This window comes from Pelmatolapia mariae, linkage group LG20 (genome assembly GCF_036321145.2).
Source record: "Pelmatolapia mariae isolate MD_Pm_ZW linkage group LG20, Pm_UMD_F_2, whole genome shotgun sequence".
NCBI classification, from domain to species: domain Eukaryota; kingdom Metazoa; phylum Chordata; class Actinopteri; order Cichliformes; family Cichlidae; genus Pelmatolapia; species Pelmatolapia mariae.
Genome location: NC_086244.1, coordinates 37,789,807 through 37,815,267, shown reverse-complemented (window position 1 = coordinate 37,815,267; position 25,461 = coordinate 37,789,807). Strand labels below are relative to the sequence as shown.

Sequence of the window (25,461 nt, the reverse complement as noted above, 5' to 3'; positions counted from 1 at the left end):
CACGTGAAATTTTCAGGAAGCTGCTTTAGTGCTACCGGGGTTGGGCAGACTACTGTCAGAATGTGTGTAATTACTTTTCAAGAAAATTGCTTTAAGTACTGGTTACAGACAAAAGCAGTAGAGTTTTTGAGTTTGTTCCAGAGTGGTTTGCTTCAATGTTAACTAGGACCAAGGTAGGTACAGCTCAGCAAGACTTTAAGAACACTTATGAGATTCTACGATGTCTGCGCCTAATTCAAAGTGTCAGAATCCATCATATAAGCTGCAAATTAAAGCAGAGTAAATAATCAAGGAGAAATAAATCGTGTCAGATTTTAAAAGACTCCATAAAAGCTCCAGCAGTATTACCTATAACAACAATGCAGCCTTTCTGTTTTTCCACTTACCTCATCACCAAGCTGCTTTATAAAACAGCTTTTTTGTTGTTGCCATGCTGTCATAGCCGAGAGGTGCTGCAGATGAAGGTAAAAACCAAAGAGAAATAAGGAGCAAGCTGGCGCAATCTCATGCTGTGTAAATGCACGTAATGTCTCTCTTGAGGGGATGACTCAAATACCTTTAAAGAAACACTTTGAAATTTAATCAGATGATAATTTGAACACTACTCTCATACTAAGCCAGTTAGCCTAGTTTGTAATCCTATGCTAACCGGCTATGCTGGACCAGAGTTTATGCTAACTGGGGTGAACTGTATTGACAAGAAGAAACAGCTAGCTCTCCTCTTATAAGCACTTCAAATTTTATTAAATAGATAAATAGTGATAACTAATAGACTTTTGTTATTTAATCCATACAAAAATTGGGAAAATCTTTAGGACATAATTATATCTGACTGATAGATGTCCAGTCAGATATAGTTTTCCACCCAACTTTTACTTTGACCTTTTGGTTGTGCTTTATTTCTGATGAATCAAAGAGATATGTCAATGCTTTACTACATTTTCTCCTTTGTGAAGAAACAATCTTTGAATGTGGATTTTGTTACTTAGCCAGACTAGCTGTTTGTTGTTTACGCTAATCTAAGCTAACCAGTTGCATTGTACCTACCATAACTGTACTTACCAAGTATGCATTTTGTGTATTATATAAAATGTAAACTCATCTGTAATTTAAAGGTCTGTATTTTAATGATCTGCATGAAGTTTTTCACACTAAGGAAAAAGGATCCAGCTTAGCCTGGGGCTTCTGAGGCAACCCGCTATAATGTGAACTGCTATTTTGGATCAAATTATCCACTAAATCCCTGGTATATTTTGCCATGACAATTATGTTAACAGCATACTTGGAAGACACTGCTTGCTACATATTGAATTTATTCTCATTTCAGTCAGTTCTGTTAAATCCAATCAAAATTGATGATCTCAGTGCAAGATGTCTAGTCCAAAAGTACCTGACAATACTTCTCTTCTTCATCATATAATCTTTGCATCTTTTCCCATCACTGGATCCTGTGAATAGGCTGAGATATAATTCAAAGCTATTAAATCATGATTTGGCCACTACATACTGAAGCTAACCATTTTTTTTTAGATCAGAACAGACTGAGGAAGAAGAGAGATACATAATACCCCTGTTTTGGACTTTGAATAAAGGCAATGCTTTGTTCTCTGTGTCTGTAAACGGTTTGGATTAGGACTACAGATGCAAGACTTGGAGGCATAATATTCTCAGCGGAGCATGGCAATAGCCATGAGAGCAGCGCTAAACACTGCAGCCTCTGTCCTGGAAAAACAGTATCTGGGAGCTGAGGAGTCTTGGAAAACAATGTTGCAGATGACTTTATTTAGTACCTTTTACAGTATAGCACATCCCACAAGCAAAATGTCAAACCTTTAAGGTAAAACCCCAAAGATTTTCATTGTGTCGGCCAGATTTGTGACACCATTTATGCTCAGTGTTAACCTTTCAGATCCACTTAAAATGCATCTGAAAAATAACCCGTTGACATCTTCCTCCATGGTATCAAGTCCAAGCTCTGTCTTTTATGAAAATACGACCTGTACCATTTCTTAAGGATTGACGATCATTGCACATTTCACTGAAGAGGCCGTAAAGTTCTACTATGACAACAATGAATCTAATATTTGCTTGTGCTTCCATCCATCCATCCATTCTTTACCGCTTATCCTTTTCAGGGTCTGGGGCCTATCCCAGCTGTCTTAGGGCGAGAGGCAGGGTACACCCTGGACAGGTCGCCAGTCTGTCGCAGGGCTAACACGTAGACAACCATTTGCACTCACATTCAACACTCACATTCACAGCTTTGGGCAGTTTAGAGTTTCCAATTAACTTATCCCCACTAAGTGCATGTCTTTGGACTGTAGGAGAAAGCCGGAGTACCCGGGGAGAACCAACGCAAACACGGGGAGAACATGCAAACTCCACACAGAAAGACCCCGGCCTGATGGTGGAATTGAACTAAGGACTTGTCCTTATTTTTTTTAAAATAACAGATTCAACAACTGTCAGCGGTGGCGGTTCGTCAATAGAGGGTGCTAGGGCCGTAAAAATATTACCAGGAACAAAATCTAAAACAACATACATTAAATACATACGAACAGTTTCCTCATATAACATGTGTAGTTGCCTGCAGGCGCTGGCCAAATTCCATTTGGGAGTTTTTCAGTCACAAGTGTCTGAGGCTGAGTTTCAATTGGAGCCCAGGGCGCAATTTTGTTCACCGCTGACCAATTAACATTGGGCTACCTGCCTTGTTTAAGAATTTGATTGGACAGTTTGGTGTCATACACATACATGTCTTGAAGAGTACTGTATTTGAACACAGAGAGGCTCTCATATGCTGCTTTAAGAGCATATGAGACTCAGGTGACCCACAAGTATCTACACAGTGTAAATATTTGTGTTTTTAAAGTTATAAAATATTAATATTAAAGTGTTTGTGTTTTTTTCCCTGATCTGTAAGATACTTTACATTATTTGACCCATGAGTCCCAATTGTTTTTTTCTTCGGTGTATGTGTCTTCAGGCTTCAGAAGTTAAAGAGTTAAAAAAAATTAATATGTGTACAAATATACAGTGTTGGGGAGTAACGGAATACATGTACCGCCGTTACGTATTTAGAATACAAAATATGAGTAACTGTATTCCGTTACAGTTACCGTTTAAAAAGGTGGTATTCAGAATACAGTTACTTTGTTGAAATAAATGGATTACACGGCGGTACTTTCCTGTTTCATATTGTCGCGGGTCAGGACTGTTTGGGTTTGTTTGACAGCTACGCTCTCTTGTTCCAGGCGGCAGCGTTACGGTTGCCATGGTTACAGGGTGACGCTCTCTCACAGTGTGATTCCTGGGTGAGAGAGCGCTTTTTTGTTGTTGTTGTTGTGCTAAGCTAAAAGGCAGAATGCTACAGGCATGGCCCTAAAGAATGTAGCCTCATGGGCAGTGTAGTCCGTGCTGCAGCGAGAATGGACTGCCATACACGTTATGTGTCTGTGAGCGAGGGAGGGAGAGAAAGGAAAAGTCCGAGCTGTCACGGAGCAAAAACGGGAGCTGGAAGCATGTAAATAAAATAATAACCACTGCAGCCAAGAAGAGTGCCTGACGAGCCCATTTGTAAGTAAGCTATTAAGACTCGACTGTACACTGTGTTCGTGTTTTCCTCCGGAAAAAATAAGTTCCGTTGGAGCAGCCTTTCAACGCCTCTCTCTGTCTCTCGCTAGCAAAGTTGACCCAGACAACAAAGTAAAGCTAGTTTTCAGCTACGAGCCGACACGGAACCCACCGTATTAGCCAGAGGTCCCTTTACTACGGTTCGGAGCCGCGGACCTTCAGTAACAGTAATAAATCACAGCAATAGTACATTCATGTAGTTGTAAACAGCATGATAATATATTAAGTAATCCAAAGTATTCAGAATAGTTACCCTCATTGAGTAACGTAACGGAATACGTTACAGAATACATTTTGGGGCATGTATTCGGTATTCTGTAATGGAATACATTTTAAAAGTAACCTTCCCAACACTGCAAATATAGCACAAAGGTAAATGTTAAAAAGACCAAATTCTTGTGTGTCTATGTGTGCATTAAAACATTAAAATATCTCAGCTGCTACCAGAAACTATGACAGCAGTGTTGCTGTCGTTGACTAAATATTGGTTTTCCTTCTTCCACTCCTGATGATGACGATGGTGACTCTCTGTTATCTACAGCTTTGTGCAATCCCATTTATTCCTATCCTTTACACCGCCACAAAATGTTCTTGTGTCTTTTTTCTGGTCTTCTTCAAAAGGGGAATAATCAAACTACTGCTCATAAAACAGGAAAGTAAACTGCTGTTTTAAAGTTAGAATGCAGTACCATTAATGGAAAAGCCTAAATACTTGTTTATTGAATCAAATAAAAAATGAAAGCAATATTATAAGCACTTGATCAACTTTGTCTGTATAAAACATCAGTAAATTCAACAGAATGGAGACATAAATCTCACAGCAGGCATTTTGCATAACGCGATGCCATGAATGTGTTTGATATACCGTCTTTCTTCCACATTAACAGCATGTATTTATTAAACACCCACTCACATAGCAAGATAACGTCTTTCCATTAGCTCCTGAAATGGGATACTTGATTTCAAAAATAAGGCTGAAATATGACTAAACTGTTTGTGCAACAGTCTGTTAGAGGTTTCAAGAAACAAACTGTTAATAAAATGAGCTCTAATGAGTGAAAAAAAATAAGAGCTAACTGAGGGTATATGTATATAAGGCCAATGTTTCAGACAATTCCCTCCTGTAAACAAATGTGTGTAGGCAAAAGTAGGCAGATAAAAGATTGACCCGTGACGTCTGTTGACGACAGAATTGGTTGACGACCTTGAAAGGCGGGTTATGCACTCTGGCCCGATCATGTTTTGATTGGTTAAACAAATAACAAAGGAAGAAGAGCAAACATCAGCAGGATGTATGGACCCTGGGGGATTTAGGTCAGACTGTCTTTCTTTTTTTTGTGATCTTAGAATGAAAGTACAGAAGCTAATATGATGACAAAAATGTTTTAAAAAATGTAAATTATATGACAAAGCTATAATGTCACAGTCTTCTTTAATAATCTATACAAAGTAAATTTTTCGATGTCATCATGTCACATGCTAAGACTCCTACTACACTGTGCATAGGATTACACATACTGTATATGTATCCTACTGTTTGAAAATGGAAACATTAACAAGGTTAAATGGTTAAAAAGTCTCATTTTAATGTCCCTAGGGCACCTTCCTCTATGGGTACATTGTAAGCAGACACATTAAGAAGATCTGGACATGGCTTTCAAAGAAGGCTCTGACATCAGCCAAAACTAAATTAGTATTGCCACTCACATTTGTTTTGGGCACAGTGCTCTGGTGGGATTTTATATTCCATCTGGACTACAAATCCTCCAGGAAGAGACAGGATGTGTCTGTGGTAAGTAGCAAGAAACAAATGGTTGGCTAACTCTGACATTCCTGACCTCCAGTCTTGACACTTGTCAGCCAACATGTGTTGTATGTTTGTAATAAACTAAATGGTCTAGTGAATATGCCCTAACTGACAGCTATGCGTACAATTAACTATCTTTAACCTTGTGAGGACTAAGTCGTCCATGGTGATGACTTTAACCTCTTAAGCCCCAACAGGGGCGGTCCTAGCCTGTTTGGCGCCCTGGGCAAACACTCTGCCCCCCCCCCCCCCCCCCCCCCAACACACACACACACAGAGACATAAAACATATTAAGGATTGTACATTAACATAAAACTGTTGTCGGAACCATACTGAATTTCACCACAGAAACATAGACACACACATATGAAGAGAGAGAGAGTATGCATAGTATGCAAACGGCTACCAAATTTTTACCATTTCTTCTTGGAGCAACTGTAATCCACATAATTTCCTTAGGGATTAATAAAGTATTCTGATTCTGATTGTTTCAGGATGACCTGCCATTATCCAATGACACATCTGCTTACCTGTATCTTTTGCTCGTTTCTCCTCCTCTTCTTTTCTCTTTTTTCTAAACTGAGCACCTGATGGCTTTGAACTTTTCTTGTCCATCTTGGTTTTAATTTTGCACTCCAGTATGAACACCCATCCCCCAACCCGAGAATCAACACAACATAACCTAACAGACCTACACCTTAGTTCACAGATTCACTTTGTCTAGGGTTTATTTCTGGGATTTCGCACAACCCAGGATTCAAATCATGAATACATAATGGGCTTGGATTTACAACATTATGAATGAAATGTGCTCTATTTGGAAGCAGCATGTCCCCCTCCCCTTTCGACGGGTTGTGTGTGAGACTTTAAATCATCAAACTGTAAATTATAAATTTTAAATTTTTATTGATCCCTTTACCCCAAGTCCTAAAGTGTATATTTATTTTCTTACTCTTCTTATATATGTTGTTTGTTTACTTGCACTGCTGTAACTGGAGCCTCGTCGTCTCGTCTCTCTATATACTGGACTGTATGTAGCGGAGATGACAATAAAGTTTACTTTGATTTCAGCAGCGAGCAAGCGCACCGAGGGCTCTCGCGCTCACTTTTCGCATATAGAATTTCGAAAAAACATCGGTGCAAATTATAAGTCTGTATCATAATGTCTGGTGTTTTCGTGTTTGTTGGTTTGTTTTTATTTTGTCTTATTTTGCGAGTTGGTTATTAGATGCTGCTCCAGCCGGCCAGAGAATCCCCCGCCGCCCCGCCCTCTCCTCCCTGTGCCGCAAGCAGCAGGCGCACCTCGCAAACGGAGGGCGCCCTTACTCCCAGCAAATGGGCGATAGAAAACCGATCGGTGCCTATGCCATTCCCAATATGCGCTGGCTGATGTCGGGGCAGCATGAGTACGAGCAATTTTTTTCTTTTTCTTTTTTTGCCGATGCCCGTGATGCCGCCCCGGGCAACCGCCCGTGTCGCCCGTATCAAAACCCGCTACTGAGCCCCAGGCCTAACTGATCTCCTGCCTTTTGCCCCCGTATCAGGGGGCGTTGGGGCTTAAGAGGTTAACCCTAATCCTTTGCTATCAGAATATTTAATTTTTTAACTGCCAGATCTTAGCAGGAATCAGGAAGCTAAGAAATAATCATTCTACCTGTAGCTGACATGGGTTAAAAATTGTCTACTTTAAAAACAAAAAGGTTCTGCTTGACTTTCACAAAAAAATAAGGTTAAGGTTAATGTTTGAAAGTAGGGTTAGGGTCAATTCCAACCACAGTGTGTTAAAAAAAATCAGCATACAAAGCAGTTTGTTTGCCAAGTATCTGTATGGCTTTGAGTGAGAGTCAGTACGAGGCATAAGGCAAAGCAGTTAATCCATCAAATAGGACGAGACTTGCCAGGTTAACTAAAAGCCAACTAAGCTGTCTAAGAAGTGCATTAGAGTCGAGAAGGGTGTTTGTACCAGTGTGACTGTTTGTGTTGGTGGTAGCAGCATGACTGGATGGGGGAGTTGGAAGAGCTGAGGTTCTTTACAGTTTTATTAAAGCCCCATTGCACAATTCTCAGAGGGCATCTTTGTTCCCAAATACACTTTTTAAAAAACAAATATGAGTTACTGTTAGTATTGTTAGTATCTCAAGAGAGCGTCTAATAATAGAAGTGAGTGCGTCTATACTTGTATTACTCACATTGCGGGGACATGATTATACGCTTATATTGAGGGACCCACCCACGTTCAACTCAAAGTATGAAAATCTGGTTAAGGTTTATGTAAGGTTCAGGCTAGACAAAGTTTAGAGTAAATGCTAAGTTTACAAGAGTAGTAGTTTTTCAGTTTATCAGTGTGTGTGTGTTTGTGAAGGGTCAGCTGCTCGTGAAAACTGTTCTTGGAAGTGCATTCCCAACATTTCCAAAAACAAAACAGGTCACAGTTGAATTAATTGTGTGTGTGTGTGTGTGTGTGTGTGTGTGTGTTGTGTAGTCATAGATTTCATCATTTTATAGCATTGACACATGAAAAATGTCAGTGCCATGTGGGTACCATGAAAGGTGAAGCGAAATAAACCTGTTCAGATCACACAGTGGACTGTTTACATGGCAGGATTAAACTCTCCAGGGGTCTGCTGGTCAGCTGGTGATGCTAAATCCAGTTACAGCATGAGCGCCCAACCCATGATAACACTTTAGAAAGGGTACAAACACTGTATCTAACATATGCATTTAGCAATCATACCAGAGATCCAACTGATACCCACCTAAGACCAAAGTCTCAAACAGTTTACATTTACATGTGAGTACTTCTGATTTTTATTTTGTGTTCTTCCATATGCAAGAAACTTGTGATGCACAGGAAGTATTTATCTATCTCCCGGCCAGTGGTTCTTCGGCGAGAATGCCAGCTCTTTTGAGGGTATTGCCTGTGATCAAAGAAGCACACATTTTACCCATTTCAGTTTTGGCAGATTGCTAGCGTTACCAGAGGAAATAAATCAATTTGATTAATTAAATCCATCTGGGGCTTACATAATATGCATATGTGTAGGTGTTTGTGAGTTTGAATGGAGCAGCCGAAACCAATTAGTATGTGGGGCAAAGAAAAGAACCTCTGTAGGCTTCATGTGACTGTTGCAGTGAGTAACCGCTCTGAGCTCTGCATTTCCTCAAATGCTAGCAGCACTACAGTTCTTGCAGTACAATTTCCAGCAAAATTATGCTTGAAAAATATCTTGGGACCTGCAATTAGTCACAAACTCCAGTAACTTCTAGCTCATGAAGATACCAGGGCTTCCTGGCATTTTTAACAAGCTGTCTATTGATATGAGCAAAGATGTAATCTGCATGAGGAAACAGTGAAGTCTTTACAGGGTGCAGTGTACAGACTTTGTCCTTCATCTCCTTTTTTTTCTCCTTTCATTACAGGAATTCTCTCTGACTCAGGTATGTGTCAACTGAGAGAGGCTGAAACTCTGGTAAATGAGCCATGGTCCATTCAATTAGCAGGGAAAGAATGTTTAAACTCAAACTGTGATCCCGGTCAACCTCACGTTAGGTATTTACTGTATCCAGCAACAGTGGTAGGAAACAGAATACCTTTCAATGAACAGATTCTCGTGTTTCACAGCAAAAAACTACTAATAACAGGCCCGATTCTACTCAAGTGTCCCATTAAGTCAATAATGTGAAAGTGAAGCAGCTAAATGGTCATTTATAATTACACTTCACTGCTTTGGTGCTGTTGTGTCAATAATTGTAGTAGCAGTTGTAACAGCAGCATCAGTAGTTGCAGCAGTAAAAACACTACAACAACTTTCATGCTGCTAGATGTAGCCTGGTAGTAGAATTAGTAAGTATAAGCAAAAGCAGTAATAGCAGCACTGGTAGTTGTATTTGTGAAAACAGCCATAAGAATAGTAATCCCAGTTGTCCCAATCTGGGGGTGTTCTTTGATGGCCGCTTCTTCCAGCTCAGGGCACTTGCAAAACTTAAGAATGTTTTGTCACCTGCTGCAGGAAAGTAATTCATGCATTTATTTCACCAGGCTTGACTACTGGATTAGTCTGTATTTAGGTATCAGCCAGTCTCTGCTCTCTCGTCATCACCTTGTTCAGAATGCTGCAGTCCGACTCTTGACAGGCACACACAAACGTGACCATATTACCCCGGTGTTGGCTCGTTTACATTGGCTTCCAGTACATTCTAGAATTGATTTTAAGATTTTATTGCTTGCTTTTAAGTCTCTAAATGGATTAGCTCTCTTGTACCTCTCTGATCTTTTAGCTAAACATACTCCAAACAGAACTCTAAGTTCAGCTTATAACTTGCTTCTGATTGTTCCTAGAAGCAGACTAAAACACAGAGGAGACTGGGCCTTTGTGATTGTTGCGTCTAAACTTCAGAACAGTTTGCCTCTTCAAATGAGGACCTCTCCAACACTTGGCATTTTTAAAACCCGCCTGAAGATACATCTTTACTTGCTAGCTTTTAATTGTGACGGAGTTGTTTAGCTTCTTGTCTTATCTTCTATTTGTGTGTTTGTTTATTTATTATTTACTTTTTCTCTTTGTACAGCACTTTGGTCAACCTGTGTTGTTTGCTTATAAATAAATAGATTGATTGGTTGATTGATTCATTGATTGGTCCCTGTGCTGCTGTACCATTTGAAGTAACAAAGGCAATAATAGCAGCATTCGCAGTAGAAATACAGCAAAGACAAAGGTGTAGCATTAGCATCGCCAAGGAGTATTGAACCTGTATCCTCTCTATGGCCAGTGAGGAAAACTCCTCTGATAAATCTGCATTTATACAGAAGTCTATCAGCAAACAAGCTGACCACTCACTATCATCTCAGTCAACTTTTTTTTTATGGCTTTATGATCTAAATTGATCACTCCAACCTCATCTTTACCATTGACTACCATCACTGGAGGCTGTAACATTAGTAATGACATTAGCAATGAAAGCCTTCTTCTTATAGGGGCTATCTGCTTCCATCTCATCTTGTTCCTAGCATCCTCTTCTATCTCACCAACCCTCTGTAGTCATGATATTAGTAATGAGAATAGCAGTCTAGTGATGGTACGAGGTATAGTTCAGGTAGTAGCAATCATAATTATACTAGTGCCAATATTAGTAGTCATAGTAGCTTAAAAGCAGTGCTAGTTGTCACACTAGTAACAGCAGCAGTAATAATGGTTCAGTTCTATTCAGTTGTATTTATGTCGCACCAAATCACAACAGTAAAAACTCTACAATAATAACAATAATAATAATAATAATAATAATAATGATAATAATAAATATTAGTAACTGTAGTAGCATTACAATAGCTGCTGAAATTATATTGAATTTTACAATGATTAACAGTATAAATGGTGTAAGACAATGCAAATATTCTAGTAAAATGACAAACATATGATATTTATATGATGTCAGCCTAACTTTAATAATTGTACTGCACTGTATTGTTTCTAACGATTTCCTGCACTGAGACTGTAGATGCAAATTAGCTCCATGGCAAACTCTAATTCAACAGTTGTGTTGCACCTGGTGCCTGGGAAACAAACTAGAACATTTAACTAAACAATAACAATTTTGTACTAGAACAAAATAGCAGTGGCACGAGTGTCAGTAGCAGTTTCAGCAGCAGCAGTGGCACTGGAAGTGCTCAACGGGAGTCATGCACACAACGAACCTCCTCAGTGTGGCATTGTGTGTGTGTTTTTATAAATCATGATAGCCAGCGACTGTGCTGCATGCAAGTACACACTGAAACACTTCTAATGTTTACAAGCAGGCTGAAAGTGGATCATTTATCCAAACACTGAACGGTAATCTAACCTACGCAGGCAAATCAAATTAGGCTGGAGCCAGTAAAGTTCCTTCAGCCCTGTGGAGGTGTTTATATGAGGTCTGCTCAGCTGGAGTGAAAGCAAAACTTCTCTTACTGATGTCATTAGGCAGCATGTAAACACGCTCACTTGCCTGCTCAATAGCTCCCTCATTCACTCAGTCACTCGGCCACTTATCCAGACATGGTCATCTGTAAAAAGCGAAAATCTCAGCTTGCTTTCTAGGCAGCAGCTGCTGATGATTTTCCCTTCAGGAAAATTGGGCTGTTACTTTTTAGCAGCTTTAATACCCTAATGTATGATTTATCATGTGTCAGCCTCAAACACAGTCTCTATGGTAATGTCGTGTAAAAGCTATTTATTTCTACACAATAAGTGACACAGGAAAGAAAATACATGCAACTCTGACTGAGAATATTATAGACACTTCTTGTTGCAGGGTTTCAGTGAACACACATGGCACACTCGCTGGAAGGGCAATGGAAATATTACCAGTTGCCAAATGCAAATGAAGCACATCAACACAATGTTGAAAATGACTTGCGCCTTCAATAGCCTCAAGAGCAGTTGCTGGGATATGAAAGTGATTTTATGATCGAGCCTCATTGGCACACATGCTCTCTCTTTCCTTTACTCGCACCTTCTTTCCACTGACGCCAAGCCCTAAGGCCGGCCTCCCGTCATCGAAGGCCAATTACCGTGCGCCGAGCAGACGAGCCTTCGTGAGCCCTGATTTCACTGGTATAACATGCCGAACTTCGATCACGTGACGGTTAAACGAACCAACGACTACTCTAGAGAGAGAGAGAGAGAGATCTTGTGAGAGCTGTATGAGAGAGAGAGTGTGCGAAGACCGTGCGGTGGAGTTCTATTGCCATTACGCACTATTACGCACGGACTTCCAGGAGAGAAGCGCTCAGCTTTAAAGGAGCGGGGTTTGGATTGCTTGCATATACAGGTGAGTGTGTAGGCGATTTGCTAAAAGATACTTGTTTATATGTGATTGTGTGTCTTCTGTTTATCCGTGTGGTGTGCAATGAAGCGTGGCTCTGATGAAAGACATGCATGCACGCAAAGCTGTTACCGGATGATACGTAGAAATATTTAGCGAACTGGCGCAGTATTACAAAAAAAGGAAAAAAAAGTAATCCCGTGCCTGTGATGGGACAAGCTGTCAGCCTGCAGCGTTAAACATGCCGTGAATTCCGAATTAACCTCCACACGTAACTAAGCACGCAACGTGGTTAAGAGCAGGAGAGCACCATGCTGTCAAAATTCTTGTTTGATGTTTAATGGTTGCAGGGTTACTCCAGGGCAGATCGTTTAGACGTGGCCAAACCTATCCCGAACTCTCTTCCAAAACCCTTTTTCTCCCCCCTCCCATAAGGTATCACATAGAAGCAGCAGCTGCAGAACACCAGACCCTCAATGTCATATGATGTTACCTTATTCTGGCCTGAGATCATACATTAGATAAAAGTTCATGTGTGTGTGTGTGTGCATAACAAAAACATTTTTTTGTTTTATTTTTTTCCTTAGGATCTCTGCACTTGAAAACTTTTTTTTTTTTTTATTCTTTTACAGAAGAGGGCGCACTATCATTTTGTCTCTAGTCCCGTTTTCATGCAGCCTTTTAAGGTTTTAAAGGGGGATTTCAGAGTTGCGTTTAATCATCATAAGCCACTCACTGCATTTGTGTCTAGTGTGTTTTTTTTTTTTTTTTATCCATGTAAATGTAGATGTGGTGCATTGTTTTTCTGGCATAAAAATAGACACTAAATCCCTCACTCTTCCTGCAGTGACACCGATTGACTCCAAAACTACAGAACGCTTTTGGGCTCTAGCTTTACATTACACAGGAAATCATTCCTGCCCGTGGCCATCTCCCTGTACAACTCATCCACTTAACACACTGTAAACTGCAATAGCTACACCCTTTTGCACACGCTCTTCCTCTTATTCAGCTATTTATCAATAAGTGACTTATATGTATATAAGTCATGTATATATTGTATATATTGTGTCTATTTCTTACTTAGTGTATTGTCTGCCTTGTTAATGTTTATACTGGAGCACTGTAACCAAAATAATTTCCCCTAGGGATCAATAAAGTATTCTGATTCTGATTTAATGTCGAATGTCTGCCGTATTGAAAATCTTATTGATACAAAATTTAAATTGGTGTCCTCTTTGAGACAAAAGCTCTGCAAAGGACCACAGGTAGAAAAACACGTTTAATGACCATATGGCTTTAATTTTAGAAGAAACGGGAAACCCAAACTCCACATGGTCAACTTGAAGTCTGAACCAGCAGCTGCAGCATCCACACTCCCGCACACGTGCACAGTCTTTAAATTCCACTTCCTTCACACATGATTGACTTTCCTTTTGAAGTGCCATCAGCTGCAAACCTCTTGAACAGGCAGCAGGTAGAAACCACAAAGAATAGGAGATCATTCTCAGTTTGTGAGTGCTGGTTTACTTTTTTTTTTCTTTTTTCTCGTTAAAAAATTAACCTGAGTTTGAGTTTCAAACAGACTCATAGACAGCATTGCTGTGTTTGTGTCACGCTGGAACTTTTTAGGATTAACCATCACCCAGGAACACAACCCTGTTAAAAGTTCCATTTCATTAAAATTGAACACAGTCCGAGCAGCTTCCACTAGATGAGGATTGTGGAGAATCTCTTTCAATTTCATGCCTAATAAACTGAATCATTTGTGTTTTGTAGGAACAAGAAACACGTTTGAACGTTCACAACAGCCTGATCTTCAGAGCAGAGTGAAGCAAAGCCAGCTGCCATTCATCCGCACAGGAATGGTTGATCACTTACCATTTGGTGAGGAGACCTTCCTGTATTACACCGGCTCCCCAAAGTCTGACTATAGCTGCCTCTATTGCCACACTAATGGTGGCATCATGGTGACTGACGCGTGTACCTACCACCACCACCACCACCCGTACCAAGGAGTGACTCTCTCCTCCTCTCCTCGGCTCTCTGAGGACGACCTCAGTGACTCCTCCAGCCCTCGTTCGTCCCTCTGCTCCAGTCCCGAGTCCTCGTCCCCGGTGTCACGACATGTCCTCAGCGCCAGCTACGAAAGCAGAAGCAGCAGGAGCAGTGGGAGCTGCAGCTCCTCGGGAGGAGAGAGTCAAGACAGCCTGCTAGACCTCCTGCTGTCTCAGGCCTCCCACACCACCTCATTAAGTTCTAACACCAGCAACAGCAGCAACACTCTTTCATCCTCTCTCTGCCTGTCCTCTCCACCTTCCTCCACATCTTCTTCTCCTACTGTTCCCATTTTACCTACGGGGCTGGCTTGGGAGCAACAGCTGAGTGTTCTGCAGCAGCAGGCCATAGAGGATTCTTACGAGTTCCCAGTCTTCCTCGATGAGTTGCAGGATCCTGCGGCATTCCTGTTTCAGCCCACTCTAGAGGAGATTGAGGAGTTCCTAGAGGAAAACATGGTTGTGGCAGTGGAAAAAGAAGAGGAAAGGTGCGATGAGGCGATGTCCCCAACGTCAGAGGATGTAGATGCAGAAAATTCAAGGACATTAGCAGGAGAACTAGTGTCACAGAACTCGGATCAAACTGTGCCTGTGGCTCATTCTCCACTCTCCTCCCACACAGAGACCAAACATGCACCATGTGCATCAGACATGGACAGCTCATCATCATCGGTAGATGCTAGCTGTGTAACTAGCTCTGCTACCAGCCATGCAGAAGGGATCAAACAGGAGGACTCTGGATCACTGCCTTCCTCATCCGAAAGTTCCAGCTCTGCTTCTCCTGTGCCTGTCATCCTACAAATCCAGCCTATACAGATCAAACAGGAACCAAACTCCAGTGCCATATCAGAATCTGACACACAGAATCCCGAGAAATCCCAGTCCCAACAAACCCTGGCCCCAACTGATATCAAAATAGCTCAGCTCCTGGTTAACATTCAGGGGCAGACTTTTGCCTTAGTGCCTCAGCTGCTTTCTCCAGCTAACGTCGCAAGCTCAAGCAAAGCCGGGATCACCACTTCGTCCAAATTTGTCCGGATCGCGCCGGTGCCCATCGCAGCTAAACCCACAGGGCTTGTGGAAGGTGGGTTAGGTGGCGGTTCGGTTACAGGGGTGCTTTCTGGAGGTCAGAGGTACCAGAAGAATGCGGTCGCAGACCTTATTAAGATGCACAAGTGCTCTTTTCCTGGCTGTAATAAGATGTACTCCAAGAGCAGCCACCTTAAAGCCCATCTGAGGAGGCATACGGGGGAGAAGCCGTTTGCTTGCACGTGGCCTGGCTGTGGATGGAGGTGAGCGGGACCAAATGTTTTTATAGTAAAGCTGGTATGACTTCAAATGAAGTCAAAAGCAAGCCAGCTTCACATGACACACATTCAATTGCTTTAGCCTCTTATAACATTTACCAGGTAACCAGCAACCCACCTAGGGTTAAGAGTAGGGAGTGAGTTAGGTCAACGTCCCCCCCCTTTTAAAGAATTTTCATCTATTTGGAACACCCAAATGGAAAACAAATCATGTAATGTCAAAATGAATATATTAAAGTTCATTTGTAAAATTTCCTATTTAGCATGTTGTTAACCAGTTACATGGTGGATACTAAGAGGTTTAATGTTGCATATATATCTGTATCTACACTATAGAGATTACAATAACCAGGGTTATCGACTTCCACTCTATAGGATATTTGAATACTGTGTACAGACTTTAATGAGGTACCACAGTGCTACACATTAATGTGTCATGTAATGAAGAATACTCTATTGTCAGGTTATTACTGATAAGAAGTGATACTCAAGGAAATGTAATCCATCGAGTGCAGCAGCATGAAGTTGTCTTATTGTCCTGTTTGACTTCTGAAATATGCTGGAAGGGTTTTTTGCTTCTTGGAGGAAGAGCAAATTGTTCCACATCCTTTATCTGTCTTTGAGGCATCTTTGATGTCCCCACGTCATCTGAAAGAACCAAAGATATCATTTTACAAGAGAGTGAAAACTTTAACAAGGGTATAAATGTATGTTAAATGCACAGAGAGAGGATTCAGGAACCTCTGTTTGATTAGTTTATGGATGGGAGTGAACGGAGGAATGGGTCATTGTCAGGGAAGCTGCACTCAAGGCTTTTTTAGAAGGTTACAATTTGTTCTTTTCTACATGTTGGCTGTATCCCTGCTATCTGTGTGTTTTTCTACCATGGTAAAATTGCAGATTAGATAGAGTGCCTTTTGAAGCGGTCTGCATGCAGACTTTGTCCCCTGTTAGTTATTCCATTTGTTTGCTCACTGTCTGCAACCACTTTACTCCTGTTCTCGCAGCAGAGCATTAGTACAGAATCAAGTTTAAAGTTATCAGTGTAGGATACAAGGTAAAAGTCTCATTTGCTGCAAACTGAGTAGCTTTTCCATGGTTAAATCATGGACTAGATTTGAATAAGAAATCCTTACTTGAACGCTTTGATCATTGGTGCAGTGGTCATTTTTTTCAGTTGTTGCCCAAGAGTGTGCATATAGAGCCTTATAGACATGTCCCTGTGTGTTTGTGTGTGTGTTTTTGTACATATGGACAAAGGCCAGCCTACATTAGGGCAAGCATTGGTAACGTTAAAATAACTCTGCTAAGGATTTGAAGTAAAGGGTAGATCTAAATTTAGGTTAAAGTTAGAGTGAAAAGGTTAATGTGTTTTTGTCATGGAGTGATATGTTGGATATGTTGGTCCAGCTCAGCAGTTGTCCAGTGCAGAGTTACACCTACAATCAGCACACACTGTGAGGAGGCTGTGCTACAACTATAGCCATTAAAAAAACATGTCAGACATTTTTTAACAACATTATGGATGGACATACATATTTCTATATCAAGTTATTGTGATCTGTCACTTGTTATGCATGTAATGATCTCTTTTTTTGGAGTCTAAGACATACTTTTTCCATGTTTTCCATGAGAAATAAAGTGCTATAGGCACTTGTCCTTTGGTAACCTGTATCATTCCCTCAGGCTTGCTGATGAAGGACAGATGAGATGAGTGATACGACTCTCATGTCTTGGCTTTATAGGGAGGTTTTCAGGCATCCAGGGGGAAACTTGATGAGGTCACTGGACCCGAGCACTCACTGGAAAGCAACAGTTACAGCTTGTGGATGTTAGTTTTCTGCTTTTTCCTCAGACCAAAGAGATGAGATCAAAACACCTTTATTAGTGAGCTTGAAAAGGTGCTTTTGGCTAGCTCTGCCCTCCTTTTCAAATTTTAATGCTAAGCTAAGCTAACTTCTGATCTGAAGCCCAAAATTAATTTGTATCGGAGCTTTGTTTTGCTGCATTGCTGTGTTATTGTTATCAGTGGCAGACATATGGACTTAATGCATGTAATCAGTTTGCAGATCACTTGAAACTGGGGATACCAACGTGTTAGTTTTGTAGTTCAAGTAATCGGTTATTTAGTTACTCTTTACAATAATCAATGTGATGCTGTTAAAATTTCTTCACATTTTTGCTCCTTGTGACTAAAAAGAAAATCTCAGGAATGTTTCCAATCATACTGTTGATTCAGTGAGCGTGGTCAGGTGCTAAGGAGCAGCTGAGTGCATGTTAAAGTAGGACATGCAAGCTAAGCACTCACCACGACTACGCTAGTGGCAGTGAGGTCCACCGAAGAGGAGAAAGATGCAGGTGCTACAGCTCAGAAACCAGCTAGGTGTTAGATGGAGTTCTCATTTCAGGGAAATTAATGAGCTTGTTATGTGGTGGAGAAAACTCTGCTGATACTTATTTAAACTTTAGATCTTTTTGTTTGGATTACGAGTGTGTTTTGACAGAGTGTGGCAAGATTAACCATGTTTTTCAATTGGTCAGGTTTAATGGTGCACTCTCTTTCATTTATGACTGGGTTTAATCTGTGTTGTCAGAAAATGCAAACACTGAGAACTACATGTTTCTTTAAGTGATCCTAAATGTTCTTTCAAAACTTCATCTCCATCGTCTTTACGTGACAGCAGCAGCAATTTACTATATTATAAAGTTACCTCTTCCACACTCCTCTCCCTCTGAGTCAGGAAATGGACGTGAAGTAAGAAGTCAGGCTCCCTGTACCCTCTGTAACCTTAGAGTAGATCCATGTGTTGGCTCCTCTGAAGTAGACAGGAGAGGTATTTCATTGGCTGGATTCCCACATATAACTCAGTCAACGTTATATTCCTTCCTTTGCCAAACGGTTTTCCTTTTTAAAGCTTTTTGGAATTTTATTCCCCTCTTGTGACCATCTGGTCACATGTAAACACTTAAATTAGCACATACAAGCAACACACGCACACACATCCATACACGCACACAAACATGGAGCATTTTCATCTCCAGCCTGCACTGAGGCTCTCATGTGAGGATTGTGTTGAGAATCTGGGCTGGAACCCAAGGTTTGCTGTAAAAACACTCCAGCGTGTGCGTGCTCGGCATCTGTCATCAGGGCTGTGGCTTGTTGTCTTTGTCAGCTGATGCATTCATCATTACAACAAAACAATGTTGGGTGGTGACGGGGCTGTCACAGTCAAATTTAGCCTCAGATTTGGACACTTAGAGCTCAAAAGAGAGACAAAGGGAAAGGAAGAGAGGGTGCTTAGTTTATGATCCATCACTCACGAAGGGTTGTTGATCTGGCGGGGACCACCATGGATGGAAAGCTGCTGCTATTCAGCTAGATAAAAAGATAATATCTATTTTACAAAAATCCTTCAGAAGAGTTTCGTGGCCTTTGTGTTGGTTAACATGTAGTAGGCATACCTATACCTATATAAACACGGTGGCACACAGGGCTTTAACTAACAGCACACACTCAACAATGCGTGGGGGAAAAACAACTATGAAAGCATTTATAGCTTATGTATCTGCCAGCATCTGTGTTACTGTTTGTTACCGCCACACCTTTTAGGCTGTTTTCTTTGAATGCTGCTTTGGCGGAAGATCTAAGTTCAGGGACAAGTTAGAACAAAACCTGCGTGTGTTTCCCACAGGGCCCACGCTGTTATGTATACTATGTGTTGTGCAGCTCCACGCCAAGCTGCCCCAAGGACTTGAGGTGCAAAAGCCACAATCCTCAGTGAAAAGCACAAACTCAGGTAATCAAGAAAATTGCCCCTAATCCCAACCTCTAGCACTTATGAACTCGCTGAACTCACTGAGCTTGAGGACACTCTCTCTCTCTGTCCACAATCTGTGACATGTAAGCTGAGAAAAAGTGACATTGCTAAAATTCTAGACAAAGAACTATAGCAAGAAAAGGCATGAGGTGGCGAGAGAGAGAAGGTGGGGTGACAAAAGAGAACAGGCATTATGCCAAAGAACATACATGTGAGGAGAGTGAGGTTATGTAATTGCATAACTCCTGCATGAATGTTCTCTTGAAAGATCTTTCTGGGTACAGTACATCATGTTATAGTTCTTATAGGCTCAGCCCAAATTTAGTCATAGAGTACACATGTATGGATTCTACTGTGCCCAAGCTTGTAGCTGATATAGTATGTTTAGGGTTTAATGCTTGCATTCACATCATCCAGCGATTACCAAGAGAGTAGTCGCATAAAGAAGAGAACGTAAAGACATGGATCAGTATTTATTTCTGTTTACTGGACATGTTCTTGAGGTACGGAGAACTAGGTTAAAAAAAATCCCACTATCCCTTCAACACAAAGGCAAAAGACTTCAGTAGACAGTCTATCACAAAATTAATGTTATTCAAGGCTCCAATAAGCCATAACTGTCTGTTAACAAAACTGAATGACTGTGTGAAATGTAAAGAGGTACATGGGGGTGTCAAATGAAAAGAAACCTGTCATAGAAGTTTCTATTGCCTCGTTATCCAAACTACAACTCATTCCTTATTTTGCTCTGCTGTGTCTTCTACTGTAGATGTGTAACAAACAGATGAGCTTGTTAGCTTGCATTCAGGGCTACAAAGAGATGAGCAAATCATCCCTGGCTGTAGTATATACTGTAGTAAACATTGTGTTTGTGTAATAGAGCTAGAAAAACACCTTTCATTTGCAATAATATAACTGTTTTTCACACATTTGGAGAGCTTTGCAACTTGATATCAGTAACTGCGTTTTGTTTTACCTGAAGGTCCTTTGTAACATGGTTAGACAATAACTGGTGAATGTCATAACTTTTAGTGTCAGCCCGATGTGCTGCCCCCAACAGACCATAAAGCAAATAGTTATATGCTGCGGTTTTACTGAATACAGTCACAAAAAAGAAAGTACACCCAGTATTCACTAGTGTGCACAAACACCGTTAACAGCAATGTATGATAATGTGTGACTTCATCATTATTATTGTTACTGTGGGAGAATCTGTTCTGACTCTTCGTTGCTTCAGTTCATTGAGGTTTGCAGGCGTTCGTTCATGCACAGCTCTCTTAAGGTCAGCATGTCAGTCATGTTGAGATCCACACATGACTGGGCCATTGTAGCACCTTGATCGTTTTCCTTTACAACAAAAGGATTATTGTCCTGTCGCATGATCCAGTTTAGGCCAAGCTTTAGCTGTCAGACTGATGGCCTTACATTTGACTCTAGAATACTAGAAGTCCAAACCCCCGGCTCGGCAGTTGGTATGAGCTGTGTTTGCTGAAATGTTATTTTTCTAGTTGTTTGTTTGGTTTTTTGCATTTTTTTTCCAGACAGTGATGTGCATTATGGCAAGACATCTCCACTGTGGTTTCATCTGTGCAAAGGAGATTGTTTCAAAAGTCTTGTGGTTTACTCAAATGCAGCTTTATAGAGAAAAGGCTTTCTCCTGGCAACCTTTCCAATCGTAGTGTCATGAAGTTTAACATTAAACATGCTAACCAAGGCCTGTAAAGTCTGAGCTGTAGCTTTTAGGCTTTTTGCAGGCACTCTGAGCACTGGATGATCTGACCTTGCAGTGAATTTGCTGTGAAGTCCATTGCTGGGAAGATTGGCACCTGTCCTGAATGTTTTCACTTGTGACCAGTCTTTCTCTTTTTAGAGTGGTAGGATTCAGATTGTTTGGAAAATGGCCGTAATGGCCAATACTTTCTAGATTCACTGGCAGCAACAGTTGCTTTTTTAAAGATCATTGCAGACAGGTTAGCTAAAACATTTCTCGCTATTGTGTCACCTTGGCACCTGCCTCCTACTTACCATCTTAAAGCCTCTGAAAGCTGTAAAGGTGTACTTGGCAAATATTCTACCCACTCAGGGCAAACATGTTAGCATTGCCACCTTTGAGCATATTGGCTCATTGTGTCTCACATAATAGCTATTATGGCTGCAGACTCTTTTGTTACACTGGGGACTGATTATCTGTACTTTATGGAGTATTATATGAGATTATGTGGGACTTGCAATAGAGAAAGAGCTCTGTATCAACAACATGAGTCGTCTTGATTTGTTTTAAGATTCTTGCTGTCTCAGAAGCCACTGCTTAGCTTTGTAAGCTCTGTCAGTTACCTTCTTTTTATGACTGGCTTATTAAAATGATGAATAGGCCAGTTGTGTAATACATGTCTACAGTGGAAATGGTTTGAAATAACTGTGAGTGACATCTTTACATCTCTGAATTATCGCCTTCATGTCTACAGCCTGCTGCTGCTCCTGGAAATGTGCTAGAAAATCAATCTGTGTTGCAGATTGTTCAGATCTTAACAGCTTTACTAATATATACGGAACCAAATCAAGGTATAAAGGCACTGCTCTGTCATCCACTTAACCCTTCACTGGCTTGATACCCAAGCTGGCTGAAGCCCATAGAAACCACAGCAGAGCAGGCCAGGAATAGACTGGGTTTGGATTTGCAGTGCTCATGTGTTAAGCTAAATATGGGATGGCTCTTTAACTTCAAGTCGCAGGGCAATACTCACACCTATCAGATTACCCTGAAATAAAACAGGCTGGCATGGCTTTTATATTATTTGGCAGCTTAAAGCGTGACTACATCAGTTTGTTTTTAGTTTTTTTTTTATATATATAACAATAGCTGTGTACAAACAGATCACATTACTGATAGTAATAATAAAATAGAACATTTGGAAGCAATAATGGGGAATTATTATAGCCAAATGTTTTTAATGTACAGTAAAATTTGATTAATTTGCTAACCACATGCTGGGTTTCCTTCCAACAGATTTTCTCGATCGGACGAGCTATCCCGACACCGCCGCTCCCACTCAGGAGTGAAACCATACCAGTGTATAGTCTGTGAGAAGAAGTTTGCTCGCAGTGATCACCTGTCGAAACACCTCAAAGTCCACCGCTTTCCAAGAAGCAGCAGGACAGGACGCTCTGCAAATGGACCCCTCTGACCCTGCTCTGGCAGCCTGACAGACATGAGGGAAGGGGAGGGAATGTGACGAAAGACAGAGGAGGGTGGTGGGGTGATAGTCCAGATGCCCTTTAAAGGAGTTTGCGCCGGACTCCTTTTTGCCCAAGTGTGTTTATGTTCAAATACGTGTGCGTGACGTACACTCATGGTACTGTGATAATTTATTGGGTGACAAGGAAAAGACTGTAACGAACTAAAACAGAAAACTGTTACTTGACAAAGCACCCTCACAGGTGGAATAAGCTTCTTGTATATTACAACTTTATTCTCAGATATTTTAGCTAACCTAATTTGGAGAAAGATCTGCTATTTTTTACACGTTGGGGTGTGTGTTATTGCTATGTTCAATCAAAAGCCTTATATCAATAAAAGGTATAACACTGGGGGGTTGGCTACTATTTAAAACTAGGGATGCTATAGCGACTAATTTGCTAGTTGTTTAAACAAGAAAAAAAGGAATCAGGTTAGCTGACTTGTCTAAAAGGTAGAAAACATTCAAAACTTAATGGACGAGGTTAAACATTGGCTGTCTCTAAGAGCTATGTGAAACTTTCAATCGCGTTCCTCCTTGATCAGATTGCATTTTAAATGTCTCTGACATGTGTGGCACTCTGAGCTGCATGTAATGTTGCACACAGACACAATGATTAGTTTGCCATTAGCTTGCATGCTAGCACAGGTGACATTCAACCATTCATTTTCTGCGTCAAAATACTGCTGAACCAAGCTGGTTAGCGGTAATCTGCTTACTTTCCATCTTGCTACCAGGTGTACCAGTCTGTGTAACTGACTAGTATTTCTGGTGCTGACTAGCAATAGCAGTAGGATTTAAACATCTAGTTGACTAGTCACATGCATCCCTGTTTAAAACCTCCACTTTTTATACTCTTCCTGGAGCCAAATGTTTTGAAAAGTAATACTAGCAAAAACTTACTGCTTAATGGCTTGAATTTCATTTGTTGCACGGCAACAAGAGCTTACTGGGCATACTATTAGGGAGTAATGGGGACTATTAAGGTCTTGGTTTAATTCTTTCTCAGTAGATAAAAAGATATACCAACATTCCATTAGCTTTGAATAAGTCTCTTTGTTGCCTTAGACCTCAAACACAAGAACAAAGCTCAAGTTGATGTTGAATTACTGCTCACCAACAAATATCATGTAATTTGCACTGATACACATGACATTTTTGGTTGTCTGCCCATACTGAGAATTCTGAGAATTTTGTGTTTTCTTACTGCAGTCTGACTCTTTTTGATTCATCTTGTCAAAAAATTACTTATCGTAATAATTATAGATTTAATGGCCTTTATTGGATCAAAGCTGATGATCCTAAAGCCAAGCTTTAAAACTCTGTCTTTGTTCATCTCATGAAATGTCACAACTTCTGTTTAATTATTTTGTTATACCATATCAGTTATTACTTAATGTGATTTTCTTTACTTTATGTCACTGCTGTCATATGATACAAGATGGTAAATCTGCTGGCATCAATGTGAATCTTTTGTCTTGCCCCAGATTTTTTGAACATCTGAAATTCAATGAAATTGTTACCTGTCAAATTGAGTTTTTCTATTGGGTAGCCAGTTGTTAAGGCTAGCACCAAGGACACCAAAGTAAAAAGATTAAAGATAAGCTATGCTGTTTTTGCTAAAGAACTGGCCAATGCTGTCACATGTTGCAATGACAGGATCACAGTACATATGAAAATTATAAGTACTTTCAATCGTTTATCATAGTGCATAGCTTAAATGATGTACAATTACAAAAAAGTAACTAGCATTATAAAATGTTAGCTAACATCAGCTAGTGTTAGCTAACTTATATTAGCTAATAGTGACCAACTGCAAAGGAGGCAAAATACAAAAGTATTGCATTTTTAAAATCAGTGCTTTATCACTGAAGACTTAATTTGTAAGAGAATGAATTGTTAATTAATTAATGTATGAAATATTTTGGATCTTGCTTAAAGAGACATCAAATAGATATTGTCCCACTTTTCACCACAGATTAAAACTTAAAAGAGCTCAGTTAACTTTCCATTGAGAGTGGAAAATTAGTGTCATTGCAACATCAAATGCCACATCTAAAGGGAAATCTTCATGAGTAAGTTTTCTTACTTTGGTCGTTCCCAAACATGAATTTACAGCACATTTTTCAGAATAAATACCATTTTCAAAAGCATTCAAGAAACACTATTGCTGGTCTTGAACATATCGATTGTTCTAAAAGAGGTATTGTACTGTAAGGAAGCAGTGACTGTTAAGCTTTTTTTTCATATCTCACTTAACTGAGTAGATTGCTTTAATCTCTTATTCTGCATTTCCTTTGAATTAAACCAAATATCATAGGAGGAGCTCAGAGGAAATTTCTGTGCCATAAAGTTGAGAATTATTTGACAAAATTCACAGATTTGAAACAGATTTAAAATACGGTTTTAAGAAAGACTTTTGTGGTTTTAGAAATTGATTTGCTGAAACCTGCAGTGATTGTCAAACCCTTTTTAGTCTTTGGTTTGCCACCAGTGACGCTATATAAAGGAAGTATGTTAACTCAGTCAGCCATTCCTTCCATGCAATTAGAAGAAACACTTTTCTGAAAGGGTGTCGTACTTGATCCCGTGAATGTATGTAAATACTGTATATTCATCTAAAAGAGAATTGAAATATTCTTCTAGTGATTTCTGTGATTGTGAAAGATTTTTAAAACTGTAAAGAAAGTGTACATAACATGATAATTCAAATATATTGTTTTAAAATTAGTTAACTTAGTGTTTGTGAGGTCTGTACACAACACATACAATAGACTTATTACATGTTTCATGATGCATTC

General features: G+C 40.2%; 1 protein-coding gene across 1 annotated transcript; it reads left to right on the top strand.

Annotated features, from left to right (window-relative positions):
- Positions 1-12,134: 12,134 nt before the first annotated feature.
- Positions 12,135-23,925, top strand: LOC134618761 (Krueppel-like factor 15). The gene is made up of 3 exons (XM_063464317.1): positions 12,135-12,248; positions 14,022-15,591; positions 22,432-23,925. The coding sequence occupies exons 2-3, from the start codon at positions 14,108-14,110 to the stop codon at positions 22,607-22,609; spliced, it is 1,662 nt and encodes a 553-aa protein (XP_063320387.1). The 5' UTR covers positions 12,135-12,248; positions 14,022-14,107; the 3' UTR covers positions 22,610-23,925.
- The last annotated feature ends 1,536 nt before the right edge of the window (positions 23,926-25,461 follow it).

Bases quoted from the DNA above. Each gene is read 5' to 3' on its own strand.
- LOC134618761 (XM_063464317.1), top strand. From the start codon at position 14,108: ATGGTTGATCACTTACCATTTGGTGAGGAGACCTTCCTGTATTACACC. The intron at 15,592-22,431 runs GTGAGCGGGACC...TCCTTCCAACAG, and splicing joins TGGCCTGGCTGTGGATGGAG to ATTTTCTCGATCGGACGAGC.